At 51.3% G+C, this 23552-nt stretch overlaps 1 protein-coding gene across 2 annotated transcripts in view; it reads right to left on the bottom strand.

Annotated features, from left to right (window-relative positions):
- SYT6 (synaptotagmin 6) overlaps window positions 1-23552 on the bottom strand; it is a 57672-nt gene that overhangs the window by 28147 nt on the left and 5973 nt on the right. Inside the window, exons 2-3 of one of the 2 annotated variants that reach the window (XM_060142399.1) lie at window positions 18428-18776; window positions 16072-16627 (exon numbers count right to left, since the gene is read on the bottom strand). In XM_060142399.1, coding sequence (XP_059998382.1) covers window positions 16072-16627; window positions 18428-18776 — 905 coding nt within the window. Of the gene's footprint in view, window positions 1-16071; window positions 16628-18427; window positions 18777-23552 lie in introns of those variants that run through there. The other variant, XM_060142400.1, reaches the window with a different exon arrangement.

The following is a 23552-nucleotide window of genomic DNA, read 5'->3' as shown; positions in this document are numbered from 1 at the left end:
CAGTGTGTGTAAAAGGGTCCTGTAAATTCAATAGTGCTATGTAAGGGCCAGGTGGACTTGTAATATTGTTATTAATAGCAAGATGGGGTCCGGGCCCTTGGGGCATGTGCCCCATGAGCGGTCTGGACCCAGGGATTGGTGAGGAGGGCCTGGTCGGCTGCGACCCAGTCCTGCATGTTGGGAAGATACCCAGAGTTGCTGATGGGTTTCTCAGAGTGGCCCAAATGCTGCCATGGTGGGGTTAGAGCTGTACCACACCACACTGCCCACACCTGGAGGCTGTCCCTGGGGCTCTGCCCACTAGGAAGCCAGCTGGCTGAAGAGGGAGAGGTAATATCCCCAGGGCCACCCCCGGGCCCCAGAAGAAGGTCAAGCATTCACTGTGAGGCTGTAGGGCTCCCCAGAGGGTCTTCCAGGATGTCCCAACCTCATTCAGCTGGGAAGAGGAGACCACTCCTCACATCCCTAGGAACTCAGGGGTTCACTGATAAAGATGAGCAATGGCCATGGTCCATGGTGAGAAGGCAGGCCTGGGCGGCCCAGGTTCCTGAGCCTGGTCTTCACAACCCCACCTCTGAGCCTCGGCCCTGCTCGCCTAACAGTCTCCCCCTCCTGTTCTCCACACCGCATCCTTCCCTTCATGCTAGCATTCTTCCAGAATCGCTTAATCCCAGGAACTTCCAGGCCTAACCTAGACAATGCTTCAACCCTCTCTCGGTCTCCAGCACATTCCTGCCCCTCACTACCTTCAGGTGATTTTTCTGAGAGGAAGATTCTGGATTTCATCAAAATGTTAATGGAGGTTATCTCGGGATAATGGGCTTATGGTGCATTGCATTTCTTTTTTTGTGGCTTTCTGTATTTTCCAGAATATCTAAAACAAGAATATAATGCTTTGCCTTGAGGCAAGGAAGGATAAAATATATTACAGTCTTACAGCTTTTAAAGAAAATGATCTCACTTTTGGTTCTCTGTTCTATTGCTTTAAAACTTGACTCCAGAGAATCTCCTCAGTTTGCCTCATCTACAAAATTGAAATGCTGATTTCTTACTGTGCTGAGAGTGTTAAATGAGATAATGTACTTGGAACATGCTTTATAAACATATTAGGTGGTGTTGTTGTTAGTCCCGGGAACAATCAACTGCGGCAAGAACCTCTGGAGGCCCTTTCTCATTGGCATTTCACCTCAACCTTGTGAAATACAGGTTATTTCCCACATTTTTCTAATGAGGAAACAGAGAGGTGATGTGATTTGTCTAAGGCCACACAGCAGAGGCAGGATTCTCGCTCTGGTCTCCTGACTCCCAGTCCTGCTGACCTGCAGGTTCTTGGGGGATGGCACTGTGTTTGCCTAATGCCTTGCGGAGGCCTCTTGGATCCTGACTGACAGACCAGAGCTGGCCGTGTGGCCTTGAACAGTCCTGCCCCCTTATCCGTGCCTCAGCTTCCCCAAGAGTGAAGAGATAATTCTTCTTCTCCCTTCTCAACATGTGGGGGACAGCCTGTGGAAGCAGTTGTGGGCTTACTATCGTCACCCATATGGGTATGTCACAAGCTGCATAATCTTCAGGACGCAAGGTCTTCCTGAAATTCTTCTTTTCCAAATGCAGTTCCTCGGGGCAACCAAAAGGTGTCTCTCTCTGGGAGACTGGAGTCCCAGAGAGCCAATTAAGCAAGATTGAATGGGAAGAAGCCTCTTGCTGGGTCCCCAGTGTCTGATGGACGGAGCGTGCGTGCAGGTGTGTGTGTACACGCGCGTGCGTACAGGGCTGCCCGAGGTCTGGCCCAGGGAGGCCCAGGCTGCCTCCAGCTGGCCAGACCCAAGGTGGTCAGGGGACCCTGCTGAGTCCTCCCTTCCTTTCTCACGCAAGAGGAATAGTTGCTCAACCAGAGTTTCTCTGGTAAACATTGCCCAAATTGGGCTGGGGGAATAGTTTTCCTTAGGGTGCAGTCACTCCCGAAAGTGAGCTGGTCGTCTGCCCAGCCTTGGATAGGATTTACTAAAACCAAACCAAAACAAACCAAAACAAAACAAAAAAAAACCCTGTCAGCAGGAATTGGAATTACAAAGGCCCTCGCTGCCTGCCTTCTTTCCCTGGCCCCTTTTTCTCCCCAGGCCTACCAAAACAGCCCAGAAGCAAGAAGAAAGTTTGGTCCCATGTTTTCCCCCTTAAAGCATTTTCAAGCAGGTGCCGCCAGTCACAAAGCCAGCCTGTCCCCAACTCAAGAAGGGACGTGCTTATTGTGTTTTCATGACACACCACCAGAGCTGTTTTTCTCTCTCTGGAAGCTGGACTGTTCCGAGCACGTGGTCCAATGTGTCACTACAGGGTTGTGAGTCAACTGAAGGCTCTCCAGAAGTGGAATCAGCCCTGCGGGGAAGGAGTCCCATGCCAGTGCTGTTCTAGGGCTGGGCTGGGAGAACCCCGCCCGCCATCCCTCCCCACAAGGGCTCTGGAGAAGGCTAGCCTGGGGGGGGGAGGGCTGAAGCGGTACCTCCCTTCTCCCCCAACCCTGAGCTGCCCCATCTTCCCTTTGGGGTTTTCTCTTCAGTTCTATCTTCCCTAGCACTTTCTGCACTCTGTTTAAAGCTCCAACCCAAGTGGACACCCATACCTGGTCTACTCCTGGTTCCCACGGCCTCCCTGAAATAGCCCTGCAATGTGAAAAAGAACTCCAAATGCTGAGGGTGAACCAAAGAAGTAACCACAGAAAACACAATGGCACACAGACAGGGCGCCTTCGAAGCCTTTCACCACTGGGCTCCAGGCCCAAAGGGCTGGGACAGCTTCACAGGCCCCTCCCCGGAAGCTCTCTGCCCATTTCTGGGGAGTGGCACCCTCTCTTTTCCGGACATTCATCTGTGGTCTCCTAACAGCCTGTATCCTTCCTGGCTGAAACCTCATCCAATCCTACCACCTGGGGCCTCCCACTTAGGCCTCATTTTGGTGGGCGGGGCTGTTTCATTCTCAGCCTAGTGGCAGAACTGGGAGAGCTGAGATGGAAAGTGGGTCCCCCTTCCTATCTCAGGTAGCAATTTCACCTGTCCCCCTAAAGAGGGGCCTCTCCTGCCTACACAGGGACGGCCCTACATGCCCCTTTGTGGGCTCAAGGAACGCCAGTGGTCACAGCAGTTCTTAGGTAAAAAGAGAAAACAAATGTTATGTGAAACCACAATTGCCTTCTATGGAGGGTGGAGCCAGCAAAGGCAATATAAGAGTCTCAGGGTTCCACCGCTCCTGGGGAACAGGGCCCGTGATTCAGTTGAATACCTTCTTGGGTTCTGAATGTTTGCAGATGGGGCTGGAACTGAGCCCGGGCTTAAGGGCTGGCAAGAACAAAATTTCCCAGGGCAATTTAAAGAGGGGCATAGCTTGTTTGTGATTGAGGCAGAGAGCCTGGAGAAGGTGGAGAGGAGCCATTAGGCTGAGGGGAGCAGGCATTCTAGGGGAGGCAGGGCAGCAAGAACCTCTGGGAGCAGGTGCCTCCCGCAGCCTCCCCTGCCGCTCGAGGCTGTTCACTGGGCAGAGGGGCAGAGATACCCGATTCCCACGAGAACAAACCTCCAATCGAGCTCTGCTACTCACTTTGTGTTGCTTGGGGTGGGGTGGAGCTGGGCTTGCATCCCGTGACTGGGTCAGTGAAAGAAAAGGCTGAGAAGGGGACCCTTCAGAAGAGACAATTAGCACCAGAGGGGGACCCGGAGAACATCTGCTGTCCCCATCCATCCTAGGAAGAGGCGGCTCTCGGGGACAGCCCCCCGAGCCAGCTCTTGAGGCAGCAGAGAGAGTTAGGGGCACATACAGAGGAGCCCACGCACCCGGTGTGACTCCGGGCTCTGCTTCCCACTGGCTTTGTGAGCAGTGGATCACAACAGTACCCGCTCTGCAGGGTGGTAGTGAGGGTTAAAGGTAAGCGCACAGAGCCTGGCACGTGGAGGGAGAGAGGCCCCAGCTGATGCCCCGCTCATGCCTGCAGTCGGAATTGTGTGCACAGACGGCGATCTCAATCTTGTTGTCTGATCGGTTCCCATCTCACCTCAACTCCTTCCCACCACGTACGTGCTCAGACACACGATTTCTTATCACAATAGAAAACAGCTCCTGGAGAAACTGGTCCCAATGTCAAGGATGTTGGCGCCCTCCCTGAACTCCAAGCCGTGCCAAGTCCAGACCATTAGCAGGAAGACAGGCAGTCTTCGGAAGCAATCATTGGTACTTCTCGGCCATCAAGACCGAGGGCAATGCCAGCCTGCACTGGCCAGAGAGGGGTGAGGGTTTAAACATCTTGCCCCAGCCCCTCCCATCCCAGGGGCTGTCTCCCCCACTCTAATTCCCAAGGCCAAGTGGATTCCATGGAAAACCCTCCATCCCAAGTTTCACTGCAGCCCTAGAGAAACCCTCAAGGTCTCAGAGACTGTCCAGAGAGGAAGGCATTAAACATTCATGGAGAATGAGTAGGTGTCATTTCAGACCTGCAAAGAAAACGTGGCTACAGGGGACTGATGAGGATGAATGAGGACCAGTTGGGCACGGGGTTGGCAAGGGAGTGGGGTAGGGATGGGAGCTGCCTGCTGGAGAGGCCACATCTTTCTTCATTGTTGCTGACATGGAAACATCGTAAAAATATGCTAGCACTTGGACAAGGCTGACCCAGACGCTACAGCTAGCTTTGTCTCCTTCCTCCTCCGAGGAGTAAATATGTGTGCGCAGTGGGAGGCTTGGAGGTGGGGGCTAGTGGGCTTAGGGTCCGAGGCACTTTGATACGTAGTTTCTCTTCCCTCCTTGGTTTCCTTGCTGGCGTTGCTTGTTGGTTAGCCTATTTCCACTCCCAGTAGAGACTAGACGTCTCTTGCGTGGAAGAGACTAATTGTGACAGAGAGAATGTCGTCTTTGTTCTGTGCCCTTTAACACCTCATGCCTTGGACTCCAAGTCTTGGCCCTCTTCCCTACAGGATAGAGAGGTTCACAGGCACAGAATGAAGACAGGGAGTGGGCAGAGGCCTGGGAAGGGAGGGGAGGAAGGAGGGAGTAAAATAACCAGGGCAAGAGAATTCCCTATAAAAGCCTAGAGGCAAGGAAGTCAGTCGGAAGAGCACGGGGCTGGGTCTCATGAGACCGGGGTTGGGGTCCAGATTCACACAGACTCACTGAGCCACCCCAGACAAGTTGTGCAATTTCTCTGGTCTTAACTTGCTCATCTGTGGCAGGAGGACGTTGGGCCAGATCATCTCCTAGGCCCTTTCCAGCTCTGACCTTCCCCGAGTCCACGAGAAAGCAGAGTCGTAACACCGGGATCCGCAGAAATTAGAAACCCCTCAGGAACTGCCCCAGTTCTTCCAAGTCAGTTGCCATTCTGGTCGTAGTTATACCCAGTGGCCCCAGTCTCTCTGGATTGCTGCTGATGTAGGGAACCCATTGCAATCCCTTCCTCCCAAATGAATCCTGCAGTTTGAATGTCCTTGTTAGTGTCCAGAAGGGATGTCTGGCTGTTGCTTCCCTTGTGACCAAATAATCTCTCTCCAGGAGAAAAATGTCCCTGTGAGTCATCAGGTGGTAGAAGCCGTAAGACAAATGCGTGCTCTGCACGGCAAGGTGAGGGGAGCATGAAATGCACCAGTGTTGAGGAACAGATTTTTGTTGATGCGTGAGCTTGTTGCCTACTGATTTCCCGTTCATTCTCTTGTAAGGGAAAGATTGGATATTTATACCATTGAGATGCACAGCATACTAATGAAGGGCACGTGGGGCCGGGGCAGGGCAGTGCTGGCTGGCCCAGCCAGCTCGGAGCTATGGCAAGCTGCTGGCAGAGGAGGGAGGCAGAACAGGGCTGCGGTCTGGTTGCCAGTGGGAGCTGGGTTCTGCAGGCAGCTGGCCAGAGTGGGCAGTGGGGCTGTCCGGAAGCTAGGAATTTATCAAGGGTGAGAAGGGAACTGTCTCCACTGTTCTGAGCCTCTGGCAGTCTCTTAAGGCCACTTCTTCCGAAGCTGCAGGGAAGGACCTATTGTGAAAGGCTGATTTTAGAAACAACTTAAAAGAAGCCAGTGGAGCCGTTATTTACAGCCGGGTCAGAGCCCTGCGTGGAACGATGAACTATGTTTTCCAGCCCTGCATGGGAAACCTTTAACCCCATGTACCCAAGAACGGCTACTGGCCACACTTGGCCCAAGTGAGAGGGTGTGGAAGGTGCACATCCGTCACCTCTGCTGAAGGGACAACCTGCAGGTCTGGAGCTTTCCCCTGTGGTGCAGGGACCGTGTTGTCATTCTGGGATTCTATCCCCTCTCTCTCCTGAACAGACACACTGCCTGTGGAACAGAGCTCGGACCCTACACCCCGCCTCTCCCCCTTTCTGGGTTCTTGATAGATTTTCAGCAACCCTTTGCTAGAGGAGCCTTGGCCCTTTGAGTATTTCCCAGAAAAGTCAAGGTCACATTGGCTGCAGAACCTGGGGCCTAGCGGGTTGAGTAACGTTCTCAGTACCTGAGCTTTAAGCATGGAGGGACCCCTGGCGCACCCCCTTCCAACTTCCTCCTGGTCATTATAGGACGTGAGCTTGGAGGGCGGAGCTGCAGGTCTTATTCTGGAGCAGGAAAAGCTGCTCCTGGCTTCGACGTCCCTAACATCACCTGGCATCCTTGCGGGAGGCAACCAACCAGGCCCTTCCCCTCCTCCCCTCCTCAGGGAGGAGAGCAGAGGAAAGAGCCCAGCCAGCTGCCCTCTGCACTGGCAGGGGCTGAAGGAATAAACTGCGTGGGGGCAGGGACTGGACATTGTTGACCTTCCCCCAGCCTGAGGGTATAGGTGCAGGAGGAGAGCTCAGCATTCCAGAGAATAATGAGTATAAGGAGGCCAGGCCCCAGGGAGTGTGTGGGTAAATGAACATTAGCAGAGACAAGGAGCTCCAGCTGAGCAGAAAGTAAACAAGAGAGGCCTGCAGCCCTGGAGTGACCCAGGGCTTCTGACCCGGGCAGTGGGGTCAGGCTGCCGGGAGGGCACAGCCAGGGCTCGCGGGGGGCCAGGCCTCTCAGAGAGTGGGCAGGGCTGGCCGGCTTCATACATGATTCAGAGCAGCTCTGGCTGGAGGGCTTGGGGAACAGTCTTCATGGGTTTGGCGGGCAGCCCGGGCCCAGCCTTGCTTCTTTCACACCTCCTGGGGCTTCCATGTGACCCTGATCTGATCTCTTTTAGAAGGTTCTCTCTCTCTGCTTCTATCCTGGCTTGGTTCTGCTTGCAAGAGTCCAGACAATCGGGAATTCAAGGCAGAATTCTAGGGATACCTAGACTTGCTGCAAATTCCTGATGCAACGTGCTGTCTTGGCCTGATCTGCTCTGCGTGAACTGGGGCTGCTCACCCACTTTCCCCCATCCCCACCCCACCTTTTCCCCAAGTATGGCCCATACATGGAGCTAGCCTGCTGGCAAACTGCAAAGCCAGCCTTCCTAGGCCTTGAAATCTTGTCTCCCTAAATGATACATAAATGATAAAAAAGAGTTCCCCCCAAATGATACAACCCATGTCCCAATATTCCGCAAATGACCTCATCTCCAACGGGGCTCCACCAAACAGCTCTTGGCAAGGCAGATGCTGAACAAAGTGGTCACGTCTCGGTCTGCATCTTACTTGATCCGTTGCAGCGTCTGATACACTTGATCCTTCCCTCGCTCGTCCTGGACACACTGTCCTTGTTTCCTAGGACACTGTACTTTCCTGGTTTTCCTCCTATTTCACTGGCTGGGGCTTATCAGTCTCTTTTACTTCCTCGTGGTCCCCACATCTAAACATTAGAGTGTCCCAAAGCTCAGTCTTAGGTCTTTTCTCTAAATTTGGGATCTCAACTAGTCTCATGGCTTTTAACACCATCTATATGCTGACATCCCCTAAATTCAGTTGGTTAGCCGAGGCTTCTCTTTTGGACTCTACACTCTTTTTGTGGCCACGCAGCCTACGGGATCTTAGTTCCCCAACCAGGGATGATCAAACCCGTGCCCTCTGCAGTGGAAGTGCAGATTCTTAACCACTGGACCACCAGGGAAATCCCTGGATTCCACACTCTGTATCCAAGTTTCTATCCAACATCTCCAGTTGGATGTCCCAACGGTATCTCAACTACAACATGTTCAAACCCGAGCTCTTGACTTTCCTCTCCATATGGGTTCTTCCTCCAGCATTCCCCAACTCAGTCAATGGCGACTCCCTCCTGAGTTACTCAGGCCGACAACCTTGATTTTTCCTTCTCTACACCCTAGACCGTGCACCCAATCTGTCAACAAATACTGCTAGTTCTACTTTCAAAATGCATCCAGAATGAAGCACATCTTACATTTCTACCCCCCATCCTTGTCCAAGCCACCATTGTCTCTTTTTCACGGCAATAGCCTCCCAACGGATTTCCCTGTCTTTGCCCTTGTTGTAGAGTCTGTTCCCAACCCATCAACTCTAGTGGTGCTTTTAAACTTTTGACTGTGGAACTCCGTGAACCTTTCCTGCCCCTTTACCTCTCCCACTTCATCTTTTATTCTCTCTCCTCCCCAGTCCCATTTCTGCTTCAGCCACACTGGACCCTTACGGTTCTTTGAACAAGCCAGGCATCCTCCCACCTCAGTGTCTTTCCATTTACCATTCTCTCACCTGGACCTCTCTTCTTCCAGATATATGCATGCTTCTCTCCCTCTTGCCTTTCAGGCCTACTCAGATGGCCTCCTCTTGGGGATGTCTCCCCGCCTACCCTGTTTTACCCTGCAATCCTCTCCTCCAGCCACCCTCCCAACCCCAATGCCACCCCCCTCCCACCCCGCTGCTTCCCGGCTTTACTTTCTCCAGGCTACTTACCACCCTCAGCCACACTATTTATCTCACATCCTCATGGTCTCCCCCACACGAGTGTAAGCTTCATTTACCACTGCATCCGCAGTGTCTAAGACGGTGCTTGGTACCCCACAGATGCTGGAACACATCACTTCTGGTTGCCTAGTTCCCGAACTATTCCTCCTTTGCCTTCCTCAGTTCTCTTCTTTTCTCTCGGATCTCCCCCTGCTTGGTACCCTTTTCTGGCCCCTGTCCTTCTTCTTCTTGACTCTGGGTGTTCCCCAAACTCAGTTCTTGTTCTCAAATTCTCCTTCTGCCACCTGCATCTCCCATTCCACTCCCTTACTCTCCCAGCTCCAGCAATGACCTCTATTTTCCCCTTCTCCCATTTCGTGCAACTTAAATAATTGTGTCCTTTGGATTACATTTTTACTTGCTCCGAAAGCTCCACCCAACTGTAAGCTCCTTAACAGCAAGGACTATATTTGTCCTTCAATACCCAGTGTTCTTAGACCCGAATAAGTTCTTTAAGAGATCACTGAAGACATGTTGAGTGGATGAAGGTTCATGATGCTGCCCTCCTTCTCCTGCCCGGCTCCTAGCCAGGATAGAACTGGGATCCTAAGACCCAAGGTGGGTACTTTGAAGGCATTGCATCAAGCTGCTGGTCAGTGAGCGTCTGGGAGGCTTCATCCCAGGTGACTGACTGAGTCACAGCGAATCAATTGTGCCGATTCTTTGGCTCTGCTCGAAAAGGCCTCTTGTAAGCTACCCTTGGATCACACTAGACTTGAGTATGTGGGTGTGAGAAAAGAATGCAACTAACTCTTTTCTGGCAAGGAAGGCAATTTCATTCCAGGAGGCCAGCCTTCCCTCAGCATGCTGGGACCTGTGTGTCCCCTGGGATGGTGGAGGTGCTTTCCTGACTCCCCATAGGACTGTGAGGCTTTGAGGACTGGACTGAGTTGAAGTTATGGTATCCCCTGTGCTAGTCTGGTGCCTGGTACACAGTAATTACACCACAAGTAGTTACTGCACAAAGCAAAGAAACCCACTGTATTCGAGAAAAGTTCTTTCTAGATCCTTCCCCCAATCCAAAGAAAATAGAGAAACACACTCCCCTCCCTCTTTCAACACTCTCTTCCTTCACTGCCGTCAAAGCCTGGCCTAAAACTTTCCTTTTCTAGAAGCTTTCCCAGACCAGCCTCATCTGGCTCTGATTTCTTTTCTCCATCTCGCCTCAACACTTCTGCACATGGCTTGCAGTGCCGCGGCTTGCATGATTTGGTTGTGAGCTTCCTGAATTGCTCTGTCCCCAAGTATGCGCCCTGTGTGCAAGGTGGTTGAGGGGTTTGGGGGTCACTGGGCATGCTCCACACTTCCCAGTAGCTTGGTCAGAGGTGGGGCTTTTTCTTTGCCATCCTTTCCACAGCCCGGCCCAGCTTCTGTATCCAACACATGCTCAGTGATCAAACTGAGAGCACATAGCTGACACTCAATAATGTTTGTTGAATGAAAGAGGAATGAATGTCAAACTCAGTGCCGCAGGAAGAACACTGGGGAGATGGTAACGGAATCCAAGTGTCAGCACAAAAGCTGCCCCCTGAAACGAGAGGAAGGATCCAGGCCACAAAGAGAAAATCAAACCAGTCACTCTTCTGGATCCCCTGACGAGCTGCACAGTTTCAGGGTCTATCTTCTGTCCAAGGAGCAAGGTAATCACACTCACTCCCCTCTAGCCATGCAAGGACGTGGGCTCTGTTGAAGACCTGGACTTGAGTCTTGGCTCTCTAGCACCTTCTGTCTGGGTGACACTGGATGTCACTGAACCTGGAACCTTCGTTTCTTTACTTACATACAGGGCACAATAATAAGGCTTATGGTGAGGACGAAATGGGATAAAGTTGGTTGTGCTCTTGGCTCCCAGTAGGAGCTCAAATAATAACCTGCGTATTAATAACCAGTAAATGGGGGGCCTGAAAGGTGGGGAGGGCGCTGAGACTGTTTGCAGGACTGTGCCTCATGGGAAAAGGAGGAAGGAAGCTTGCTGGTGGGGACTTGCTTGTGGCAGGAACTCCCCGGAGGACATTTCCAAGGGGCTTAAAGAGAGGACTGATTCTCACTGACACTGAAAGGAGGAGGGTGTGTCTGGAAGTTCTGCCCTGTGGCCTGTCAGCCTGGGGTTTAGGCCTCTACTAAGGAGACCACACTTCCAGCGACTGGGTATCCCTGCTCTGAAAGCAAGAGAGCCAACCACTTCTCTATAGGGGAAGCTGAGAATCTCAGAATCTCACAACTTGGAAACTAGTTTCTGAGGAAACCACAGCTCAGAGAGGGCAAATCACTTTTCCAAGGTCACACAGAGAACACATGATAGGACAAGAAGTAAAAGAGAGAAATAAATAAAACAGGAATAATAACAACCAACAACCTGTCGGAATAGGTGATCTGGAAAAAAGTGGGCGATCAGGCCTGGGAGTGGTACAAATAGTGACCCACAGGCCGAGTTAGAAGGAAAGGCACTGTAAGAATGGGGCTCAGGAGGCTGCGCTGTGACAGTGCTGCCCTAGGCATCTTGTGCATTTTATTTCATTTACTACATAGAATACCGCTATGAGGTATGTACCATCATTATCCCCATTTTACTGATGTAGAAACTGAGGCATGGTTTAGACAATGTCCCCAAGGTCTCAAAGCTAGAAAGTGCAGAAGCTAGAATGCAACACAGGTTGGTCTGGTATCAAAGCCTGAGCTCTTTGTACACAACTCTGCTCGTTGCCAGGCTAGAAAAGAGACTGTTCTACCACATAAGGCCCTCCCTCCTCTCTGCAGACTCCGAGTCCAGGCTCCCTGGAATTATACAGAGTACTCCATCACCCCCAAAACACACACATACCTGTACACACACACACACACAAACACACACACACTCATTCTGACCTGGCGGGGACCTGGTAAGGCAGGAAGTTGGCCGAGTCCATCAATGCCACCAAGCACAACACATATTTATGGCCCCAATGACAGCCTCCATGAAGGAGCTGGGATGGCAACAGGAATACCTGTGTGCACTGGGGTCTGAGGCCTCTGTAACAATAACTACAAGAATACAGAGATGTTACCAAACCCTGGTGATGGCGGCTCTATTTTAATGATAAATCTACAGCTTCATATAGAAATAATGAGACTGGGGGCTGGAGAGGGGGGAAGGGAAGAACAGAATGATTTCAGCCAATCGAAGTTGTGTGTGGAGAGAAAATGACAGACCACGGGGAATGCCCAGCAGACAGCAGAGGACCTTAGTCAAGCCAGGCAGGAGGTGGAAGCCTCAGTGGCAGACCTGCCCATGCCTGAGCTTCTGGATTCCAGGGAACAGCAGAGACCTCTGACTGTGCTAGCACATCTTGTTTGCCTGTTGCTCACCCTCTGGTGGGGTGTATGTTAGCTCCATGACAGCCTAGGCTTCCATCCAGAACAACCTGGGGATGCTGGGGGGAGCGGCCCTTGGGGCTGAAGATTTGCAATTAACAAAGGGCCAGCCTCCCCAGATGAACACCTCCCCTTCACGAGCCTTGAAGCTCCATGTTCAGTGGTTGTAAGAAAACAGCACAAATGCTCCAGGCTTTGCTATTTCAGACCACCTTGGGCACTGGGGCGGGGGCCAAAACAAGGAACCTGTCTGGTTCCACCTGCCAGGGCCGCACCTGATTCTCCCATACAAGTGTGAGGAGTACCAGGGCAGCAGCATTCATGGACTCCTGTGACATCAGAGCAGCCTCCCGAACCCACTTCTCACAGGGCCTCTCCTTCTACCCAGACTCTTGGTCACTGACCCTCCACTTCAGTCCAGACTGTGGGTCCCTGACCCTCTACTTCAGTCCAGGCTGGTTAATCTCTTTGCTACTCCAGACATAAACCATCTACCCAAACCATCCCTCTGTAGGAATGCACAGCCCAGGTCTCTCCCCACCACGCCTGGCTCTACTCACTTTCAAAATACTACTTGACTTTCTCCTCCAGGAAGCCTTCCCAGGTTAACTGCACCCAAATTCCATTTCTTCTTTAATAATCCTTTCCTTGTGCACCAATACGTAGTTTTGTTTGAATTAACTAAGCCATCTGTCATTCAACAAGAACTGCTGAGTTCTTACGTTTGCAATAAAATGACACACTCAGCCCTGAGGGAGAATACAAGAGACAGTCAAATGTGGGACACAAGCCATTCCTGAGCCACTGGGGACTCTGCAAGGCATAAGATGACTCAGTGTATAAATGAGGGACCCAGAAAATAAATCCAGAGGAGTGATTGCTGTGAGAGCGGAAGGGCTTCAGGGAAGCTTTGAAAGGTGGATTGGTTTGGGCCACGCAGAGAGGTGGGGGAAAAGCCTGTCTGCCAGAGAAAACCTTGGGAGCAAAGGCAAGAGGCAGAAATGCTGGACGTGTTCAGCGACAAGCCTGCAGGCCGGAGGAGCTGGGGGCCAAAATGCAGCTCTAGGAATGAAATCTGGCAGGAATCTGGCATGCAGGAAAGATGGGAGCCGGCTGTGCTCATGTGCACTGCGCCCCACGATGCTGGCTGCAGGATTTCACGTACACTGAGTGCTCAATCATTGCCCGTTACTAGGGCTTGGGCCTCTCTGGCCTCAAAATAATTCCAATTTTAGAGTAAGCCCAGGTAAAAGCACCAGCCTTTTATTACCTTTTCCTTTCCTTTGTCTGATTCCTCACCCCCCAGGATAAAGAGCCCACCCCTGAGAGCTGGCCTGCTGGAGAGGCTGTGGATGGGAGGGCCCCAGGGGCCTCACCACGCAGAACATTCAGTGCAGACAAACTGCGAGCAAGACAGAGAGTGTGAGCAAATGACCCGATCTTCTGCTCCAGAAACTCCTGGGCCCAGACTCCTCCTGCTTTTGACTATCAAGTTATATATACCAGTCCCTCCCTACCCCCCTGAATTCTCCTTCCCCACCCAGGAAACCTTCCCTGGCTGTCCTAGCTCTCAGATCTTACAGCCTCACAGTATTTGCTACTTTGCATCACTAGCTACTGCATTAAAGTTCCGTGGCTCAGAGAGGCTGTCTTCTGTCCCAGCCCCCCTTGCTCCCGAGTTCCTGGCACAGTCCTGCTTAGAAAGAGATGGAGGAGGGTTAGAGTGGTACTGACTGAGGATGATGAGGGTGGCGATGATTTGTCCAGCTCCTTTTGGACGACCTGCCTTTTTCTGAAGCTGGGCTGAGGAAGGGGTGTGGGACGAGTGCAGGGACAGCCACGGAATTCTAGGAGGTAGGAAGGTAGCATTCAGGGGAGGGGCACCCTTGGGCACGGACCGCATGCTCCAGGACTAGGGCTTTCATCGTGCCTGGGGCTCAAGTTACAGGAAAGGGAGGCCTCTGGAGAGGAGAAGGGAGGCTCTTCAGAGGGCTGAGTTGAGCCCTGCTTCCCACAGCCCCTGGCCCTCACACCTACCTCTCTCTGAGCACTTGGGCCTCAGCCTCAGTATGGGGGGGACTGAGCCGCTTTTCTCTACCCGTATAGTCACGATAATGAAGCTGCCGCCTTACGAGCCCACAAGGGAAGAGCTGCGCCAGATGTAAACTTCAGAGTGATTTAGAAAGCGGAGCTCTTGGGCTTCAGGCGGGCACACAGCTGCTGTTCCAGCCCGCCCCGTCTGCCCGCCCTGTCTGCCGGCCCCGCTGCTTGTGCTGTTCTTGCGGATGACATTTCGGGAGAGCAAAAGTAGGGGAGGCAGTGAGACATCGGACAGGGCTGGTCAAAGTCAGCAGCAGCTAGGAGAATGGGCTGTCCCAGAGACCTTCTCTGGAACAGAAACGGAGCCCACCAAGCTTTCTCTCTTTGAACAAATCGATTCTTATCCTTTTCCCACCAGAGTGGGGCTGATTCTCCCAGCCTCTCTCCTTACAAGTTCAGCCCATAGATATTGAGTATTGATTGTCCAGAGGGAGGGTCTGCACTCAGGGAAACAGTGCAAGAAATATCCCAGGAGACACTCAATCAGTTAGAGTTCAAGACACGAGACACAAGGCCATTGGTGTTTGGTGGCAACACCCCTGCAGGGCTCTCAGCTGTCTGGCTGGGCTTAGAGAGAGGCATGCCACCTACATCTGTGGGATGCAATTACACAGCTTCCTCAACAGCCACCCAAGGGACTGGAGAACACTGTCTACACTGGACCAAAGGGCTCTGGAGATGCCCTCTTAACTCTCTGTGCCAAACCTGTCCTCCCTCTTAAAAGCCAACTTGAGCCCCAGCTCCTTGACACCGTCATGGTTAATTCCAGTTGATCATGAACAGGCAAGCATCCCCTTCCCGCATGTGTGGATTAGCCAGGTCTCCCTTCAAGCCCCGCCCCCCGCCCCGCTCCAACTCCCGGACTGGCCCAGGCAGGCAGGGCCTAAGAGCAGGGGCTCTGCTGCATGGTAGTCACTAGTGCTGTCGTTAAGTACTTCCAGTCCCCCTTCTGGACACGTGGTAGGATTGCTTTGCCCGGCCCCCTTGATAGTAGGAGTTGCATGTGTCTTGCTTTGGCTAATGAAATATGAGTGAAAGTGACATGTGCCACTTCTGCATGGAGGCTTTAAGAACGAGCACATGATTTGCCACATCTTCTTCCTCCTCAGGTGGTAACTATAGGGGCACAGGTCAAAACGGAGCCTCTGTTGGCTTGGATCCCTAAGTAACAAGGAAGAACGGCCAAGCTGCAAAGCACATGTAACATGAATGAGAACTAAACTTTGGCTACGTCAAGCTACCAAATCCTAGGATGGTTTGTGGCTACGACATAACCTCGTTTATCCCAATTACTACAGCCTGTTCCTGATTGCTCGTGCCGGGCTTCCAGCACACACCGAGGCCCTTGGCTCACACTGCTGTCTGAGTCAGGCTACGGGCCTGGCCCGATCCTTACCCATGATGAAAGACATATATCATTTTATAGGTGGTAGACCTGAGGCCTGGCAGGTAGAGAGAACCACTTCAGAACATGCGATCAGAAGCCATAGATATGTTCCCTTCCCTTCCCACCCACATGGGGGCTCTGCTCCCTGCCCACACCCCCACCCCCCCGCAATGTGGGCCCCAAGGCAAGGACTTCCCCAGAGTGGGCTGGGCTATTAGTCAGAGTCCCCTTCGTACCCTGAAGGGCAGAGGCCCATTTGTCTCTAGGGGTGAGGAGGATGCGGGACACATCCCAGTCAAATCCAGGACTGCAACTCCTCAAGAAGCCCAGGGAGCAGGGCGGTACTCACACTGGTTGCGTACTGGATGTCCTTCCAGATGGAGGTTTCCTGGGACAGGTCAGAGGCCTCAAAGAGGTTGTCCAGGATGACCTCCCCGATCATGTCATGGCGGGAGAAGCGGTCAAAGTCGAAGACACTGAGATGCAGCTTGCGGTCAGCCAGCTCCTCATAGGGCACGGGGAAGTGAAAGTTCTCATCGAAGGTGGGGTTCAGGGTCTTGCGGTGCACCCGTGTCTGCAGCTTGCATTTGCGATCAGGCAAGAGGTAGATCTTGACGTAAGGGTCAGAGCTGCCACAGAAGTCCTTGGCGGGGAGGTCGAAGGCCTTCAGGATGCGCACGATCAAGGTCTCGTTCTCGTAGTCGTAGCGCAGGCTGAAGTTGATCTTCCCACAGGTCTTGGCCTCTGTTTTGGCATCGTCCCCCTCCACTGACTTCTGCTTGTAGAGCTCGGGCTTGATGCGGCCAATGCTGGTGGGCTGCTCTGCCGCAGGGGGCAGCTCATTGCCGTAGTCCACGCTGGAGACATGCATCTGCCGTGGCAGGTGGCGCTTGAAGGACGTGTGCCTGGCGGAGGGCAGGAGGGGGTGAGAGAGTGAGGTGGGGGAAGGAGTGGGGGAATGCCGGCAGGCATGGCTCGGGGCCCTGGCTCATCCTACCCCTTGTGAGGCCCCCTTTTCCTCCTGCCCGTTGACCCCCTTTCCCTCTGCACACACTCGGTGTGCATGACTTAGTATATGAAAAGTAGTTGGAATGGAGCCTGGTACAGAACAAGCTTCAGTAAGTGTTAGCCATCGTGATCATTATCATTTTTCCTGCTTTTCTGCTACCTGCTTTCTAGGTTTCTTTCCTGGTAGGCATGACTCTGGTTCCCCCATTAAACCATAAGCTCCCTGACTGAGAAGGACCATCCTTTCCCACCCTCCAGGTGGCATTCCTTCATCCCCACCACTACCATCCCCACCACCATAGTTAACATTTATTGTGCTTTGGAGTCAGACTGCATAGGTTCATTTCGGCTCTGCCACGTTCTAGCTGTATGACCTGGGGCAAGTTATTTAACCTCTCTGTGTTATAAAATGAGAATAATAAAAGTAGCAATTGCATAAGATTGCTGTGGGGGTGAAATGAATAAATACAATGAAGTGCTTAGAACAGGGCCAGGTATATACTAAGCTTCCCACCCCGGTACGCGGGCCTCTCACTGTTGTGCCCTCTCCCGTTGCGGAGCACAGGCACCGGACGCGCAGGCTCAGCGGCCATGGCTCACGGGTCCAGCCGCTCCGCGGCATGTGGGATCTTCCCGGACCGGGGCACGAACCCGTGTCCCCTGTATCGGCAGGTGGACTCTCAACCACTGTGCCACCAGGGAAGCCCTATACTAAGCTCTTATTATCACATGGATTCTTTCACTGGCTCCTCATGGATACCCTTATGAGAGTCATTAGCCCTATTTTACAGTTGGGAAAAGTGAGGCTCAGGAAAGGTGAGCAACTTGCCTGAGGTCAAACAACAAACTCTGTAAACGTGACCCAGCACTTTCATCATTTCTGGCTTTCAATCTGAAGACCAGGCCTGCTTCCCTTTGGCTGGTCCCCTGGGGGCCTGGACCCAGGAATCCACAAGAGCCCCAAGTTTTTTTTTTTGTTGTTTTGTTTTTTTAACATCTTTATTGGGGTATAATTGCTTTACAATGGTGTATTAGTTTCTGCTTTATAACAAAGTGAATCAGTTATACATATACATATGTTCCCATATCTCTTCCCTCTTGCGTTGCCCCAAGTTTTTAACAAATACAATGCCTTATACCTGCATGTACCACATCACTGAAAAGTGTTTCTGAATTTGGAGTAGGTTTTCGTCATTATGTGGTGGTTGTTTTTTGTTGTCATTTTGTTTTTTCAGTTAAGAATGCCATGTATACAATTGCTGTCATACGGGGAACGCTGTCAAAAGCTATCCTCATTCTCAAAGTGTTAGGAATCTCTTGCTTTATCTCCCACGCACTGCAGCCTCCATCTAGGAGGCTGTATTGACATAGACACGTCATGAACTTCTCTGCCTCTGCGCCTTTGCATATTCTCTTCCCTCAGCCTGAAGTCTTTCCTTCCCTCCGGATAAGCCAACACCTCGCACCCACACACATCCCAGGGCTTATCACCTGCACAGCACCCCACCTCAAAGGTTCCCCTCTCCTGGCGCCCACCTCCGAGTTGATCCCCCACCAAGGAGCACATCATCGGACATATTCTCCAACCAGAATGTGCACATGATTATTTCTGGTCTCTGATCCTCACAGGCCGGAATCTCATTAATGTATTGGATCCAGGAATGTGGAGGTAGGGAAGGGAGGGGTCCACCCCTCACCTGGTGGATGACGCTGGCTCTGTGGTCTGTCGCTGCAGCCGTGTGTGACGCATGATGTGCTCTTTGACCGACCTCTGCACCTCGGCAGGGATATCTGGGGACGTGTGGCTGATCTTCACGGCTGCCTCTAGGAAGCCCAGGGTGTTGGGGTCTTTCAGCTTGTCCGCCATGTTGCCTCTGGAGCTGGGGCTCTGGAGGGCCTCCGGGGAGGGGTTAGCAGAGGAGGGGCTGGAGGCCTCCTTGTTCCTCCAGGGCATCCAGCACAGCTTCCAAAAGAGAAAGAGAAAAACTGCCACCAGGGCCACGCCACACACAATAACTACCACTGTGAGGAGGCTGACAGAGGTGCCTGCCCTCAGCCAGGCGGGGAGCGACAGGGACAGACACAGGAGGGGAGAAGCAGGGAAGGGTGTTCAAAGAGGGGCCACACAGAAGGGACAGAGACGGAAGAAGAGAGAAGAGTGGTCATGAGAAGGCTGCCCAGGTAGAGGAGGGATGGTTGTAGGGTTGATGCTCCGTATCCACCTTGTGAAATATCTGCAGCCTCGGGTTCAACTCGGTCTGATTTCTCCAGCTTTGCCCCTCCCCCCACCGCCAGCTTGGGGAGCACCTGGGTTGCCTCCCCTCCCCATGGGCACGTGTATGGGGAAGGGAACGTAATTTAAATAGCAGCCTAAGCAAATGTGCAAATTCGTGAAGCATTCACATTTGGATGCTGTTTGAATTTCTATTAGAGCTGTTACTATGGCCAGATTTACAGCAGGGTTGGTTTTGCAGACAGCTCTCTTCCTCCACAGGCTGTGGGGCCTCGGGGACCCTCATTCCCTTCCCTTACCCGGCGCCTGCCAAGCCCACAGCAAGAGCTGATGTATAGTTAGTAGGCTGACTTGAAGTGAATGAGATTGGGCATAATCTCCTCGAGGAGGGGGATTAGGTCTAATGCTTCTGCCGTACTCCCGGAACTCTGCACATAGTAGGCTCAGTAAATACTTGTATTAAGTCGGAATCTGATCCACACAGTTGACTTCAAAGCTAAATACAGATGATTCCGATAGCTGTCCTTTCCCCCCATTCCTGTGGCTATGTGAGAGCTTTGCTGTAAAACTGAATGTCATGATCCGTTCAGAGGCAGGCATTCACGGTCCCACACCCAGCCCACCTCTGCCCCCAGTAGGATGCCCAATACCCCAGGAGAGCTGTGAAGGATGCCTCCCTCTGGGAGAAATTAGTAAGCAGGCTTCCCACCCCACCTTTAGGAATGAACCTTTGAGCCCAAGGCCTCTCCTTACTCTGAGATGTCAGAGGCCTTGAACCAATGATGGGTTTGCACAAAGGTCACTTGTAGACAGGCCAGCAGAGGAGGCTCGCCTGGCTTACATGATGATTGAAACATTGAGCAATTCCATCATCACTATCATCATCATCACACCAGATTTCTGGCTTCTCTGGAAAAGGCCTGAGGACTTGCTAACTAGACCTATGCTCCCGCATGGTGGGAACTGGCGATGCCCTTCGGAAGGCTGCGTGCTCACCAGCTGCTCTCCCTGTTACCTGCCTGGCCCCTGCAGGCCTGTGATCTTGTAGTCTCTGGATTATCCTGTCCCCATGCCTTAAGAATCTTGGGATTTAAGATGAGAAATGACCCTACAAGTGAGGCTGTGCTTTTGCAGATGGGAGCAGTGGTCCAGAGAAGGGACTTGCCTGGGGTCACAGGTCAGACACAGAGCCTGGACCAGGGTCCAGATGTCCACTGCCCAGCCTGGGGCTCATTCCACTGTCCCAGACTCTTTGTCCCTGATTAAACTATAGGCTACTATAGCCCTGTGTTTTTTATATTTGTCTGACTCAGGGCTCAGCATAGAAACTGACACATGAGAATGAATGAGTCAATCAATGGCACATAAAACAGCTGTCATTATCTCTCAGCCAACATTTACTGAGCACTTGCCATGTTCCAGGTGCTAAGCTAGACTGGGAGTATAGAGATGCCCAGTCCCTCCTTGGGGGATCAAGAGTACTCTCACGGCACATGGGCCCCCGTGAAAGCTGTCCCCCATCCAAAGGCACCTGAGAAGGAGGCCAGAACATCAGCCACCCTCTCTGGGGAGTTAGCACTGCCTCCCAGCTCCCTGGTTGGAGGGTACCGGCCTTGACCAGCTACCACCTTCAGAAATAAAGGATGAGAGCACAGGATCCTCAAGTCCTTAGCAACCTACTCCAGCCCCCAGGTCCCTGCATGGAGACAGCGGAGTCTTTCCCCAATACAGGAACTGAGGTTAGTCCACCAGAGACCGCCAGGGACCAGAAAAACTGATTCCTATTTAACTTCTAGACTGAAGATCTGCAATTATGGTGTGCATGCATCCTGGGAGCACAAGAGAAAAAATATCAGATTGCTTAATATTTATTTATTATAATAAATAAATATTTATTTATTATTATAATATTTATTTATTATCTTAAAAATAAGAAAGCAAAATTGTAATATACAGGTTGACAGTAATAGGAATGATACCATTTTATTGTTGGATTTAGTCAAGTTATTGAACATTACTATGTCCAAGGTACAGAGCGCTTTTTATGTATTCACTCATTTAATACTCTCCAGTGAAATAGGTAAAGGTTATTATCCTCACTTTGCAGATGAGAAAACTGAGGCACAGAGGGTTGAATAGATTGCCCAGGGTCACACAGCTGGTAACTGTTTGGACTGAGATACAACCCAGACAGTTCAGCTCTACAATACCCCCTCTGTACGTGTGTATAGAACGTGGGAACAAAAAACACATATTGGAGGTATTAAATCAAAATAATTTTTGCTGTTATGAGTTCATGATCTAAATGGTTTGAGGACTGTGTTTTAGGCCTGGATCCCCTTGGGGTTCACCAGGAACGCTACCACAGGTATGGGTGCCCTTATTCTAAGCATCTGGCCATCTCTGGGCCCTCCACATCTGTTCTCTGTTACAGCTGTTCCGGGTGCAGTCTCTGCAATATGGGTCACCTTAAAACAAAAGGTATTTCTAGGGTTTTGCTTTCCTTTGATCATACATCTTGCTTGCTCTGGTAATAATTAGAATTTTAATGAGAAAGGGGGAGAATGGGGGAAATCCAGAGAGCGTAGAGTGCATTTAAATGTTCAGCCTGACAAAAAAACTGAATTCATAAATGAAAAGAGAGGTGGAGGAATCAATTTTTCCTCCGTGTGGTTGCTATTTTGAATGTGTCTCCACGTGACCCCCGCCCTGGCTGTTATTCCCTCGGAGATGTGATTAGGGAAGGCAGAGGTATGGATTATTGGGAATTGGCACCCCGCGCTCAATACTGGTTATGTAAGACCAGGAGGCCCTTCCTCTGCCTGGAGAATCTTCTTCCGGGATATCTCGCAGGCAGGCAATGCAAGGAGAATTAGGTCCTGATGCTGAGTGGGTTCACCCACACAGGGGAACAAGGTGGTGAGCAAGGCTGGTAAGACCAGAATTAGGCCAGGATGGGTATGATTGTATAGGATTTAGCCCCTTTAACATCACTACATGTGGCCTTGAACTCAGCCAGCCCGTGTAGCCTGGCTGAAGGTACATAATGGCTCAAGGGCTGTCCAAAGGCCCAGATGACCTGAGATATGTGCCTTCCTACCCTAGGCCTGCTGGGACCAACCCACCAGGATGTGTTGCCCTCTAGTAAATCACAGGTGCATAGCAGCCTTCAAAGCCTTCTTCCCACTCATGTCTTGTTTGAACCTCAACCTTATGAGGCAGATAGAATTTTGACGGGCAATTCAGCCACCTTTTGAGTCCTGACCCAGTGCTCTTCATATTTATTTGTATTCTTCCTCCCTGCCTTTTTCCTTCTTTATTTCCCCTTCAGGCTGGAGAGAAAGAAGCACTGCTCTAAAGTCAGACTGGTCTCATTCAATGTCCATCTCTACTGGTTTTAATCTCTCCCAGCCTCTGTTTCCTCATCTGTAAAATGGGTACAGTAATAGTATCTACCTCATAGGGTCATTGTGAGATTTAAACGAGATCAAGTGCATCAAAATTGCTCAGGACAGTGCCTAGAATGTAGTAAGCCATATCATAAATATTTGCTATTTTTATTAGAATTATCTAGCTCTGCCCAATATGATTTTGGACATCTCCTAGTTCTGAAATTTGTTTAGTGGGCAGAACACGTGCAAACCATGAACACTAATAAACAGAGATAGCTTTAACTTTATCATTACAAACTAGGAACCGCCTTACTAGTAGAAATAATATAACTATTTCATATATAGCTAGGTGTCTCTGTATCTCAAGGCATAATACATAATATATCAAAGATCTCACATCTCCAAGTTTTTCTGTCAACACTCATTTGCTTGCTACTTGTTCAGTTGTTTTGTCATTACTGTCACCAGCCAGCTGGTGAACAGGAGCAAGCTCCAAAGCAATGAGAAGAAATTCATGGAAGAAAAATGTTCAACCGAGAACATGCTATGCTTTTGCAAAGTTTTCTTGGAAACTGGGGGAAAGAAGTCCATTACTCAGTATTAGGTGCAAAACATCTTTATGGAGCTATCAGAGGAGACCAGTATTCCATGGGTCCCTGGTTTGGGAAACCCTGTTGGCCAGTCACCCAGCAGCCTCTGGGAGAGCAAATAGCTGTGGAATTCGGCTTCAGAAACACACCCAGTGACCTGGCGCTGTGCAGGGCACCTGGCTTCTAGCCTGGGCTGGGGAAGTGGGCATCACTGGGTGCTCAGACACCAGGCAGACATCTCAGCTGAGCACCAGTGCCAGAATGACCACAGAGCACACCCGCCCACATTTCTAATTGCGTGACCTTGAGCAAGTTACTTAACTTCTCCAAACATTGGTCTCCTCTTTTATTTAATGGGGATTCTAATTATCCCTACTTCACAGAATCATTGTGAATATTAAATAAACTAAGGCTTTGAGCACAGTGCCCAATACATGGTGAATGCTCCCAAAAAGTAAGCTGCTATTACTTCTTCCTGTTTTGTTTTGTTTGTGTTTGTCTGTTGTTTGTTTGTCTGGTGGAGGATAATAGTTTACTGGGTACAGGAGGGACCCAAAGCTTGGCCATCTGAGGCAGGGAAGGGGACCCAGGACCAGAGGGCAAAGCA

This window comes from Lagenorhynchus albirostris, chromosome 2 (assembly GCF_949774975.1).
Source record: "Lagenorhynchus albirostris chromosome 2, mLagAlb1.1, whole genome shotgun sequence".
Taxonomy (NCBI): Eukaryota; Metazoa; Chordata; class Mammalia; order Artiodactyla; family Delphinidae; genus Lagenorhynchus; species Lagenorhynchus albirostris.
Note: the sequence above shows the minus strand (reverse complement) of the source record. Positions and strands in the feature narration are given on the sequence as shown.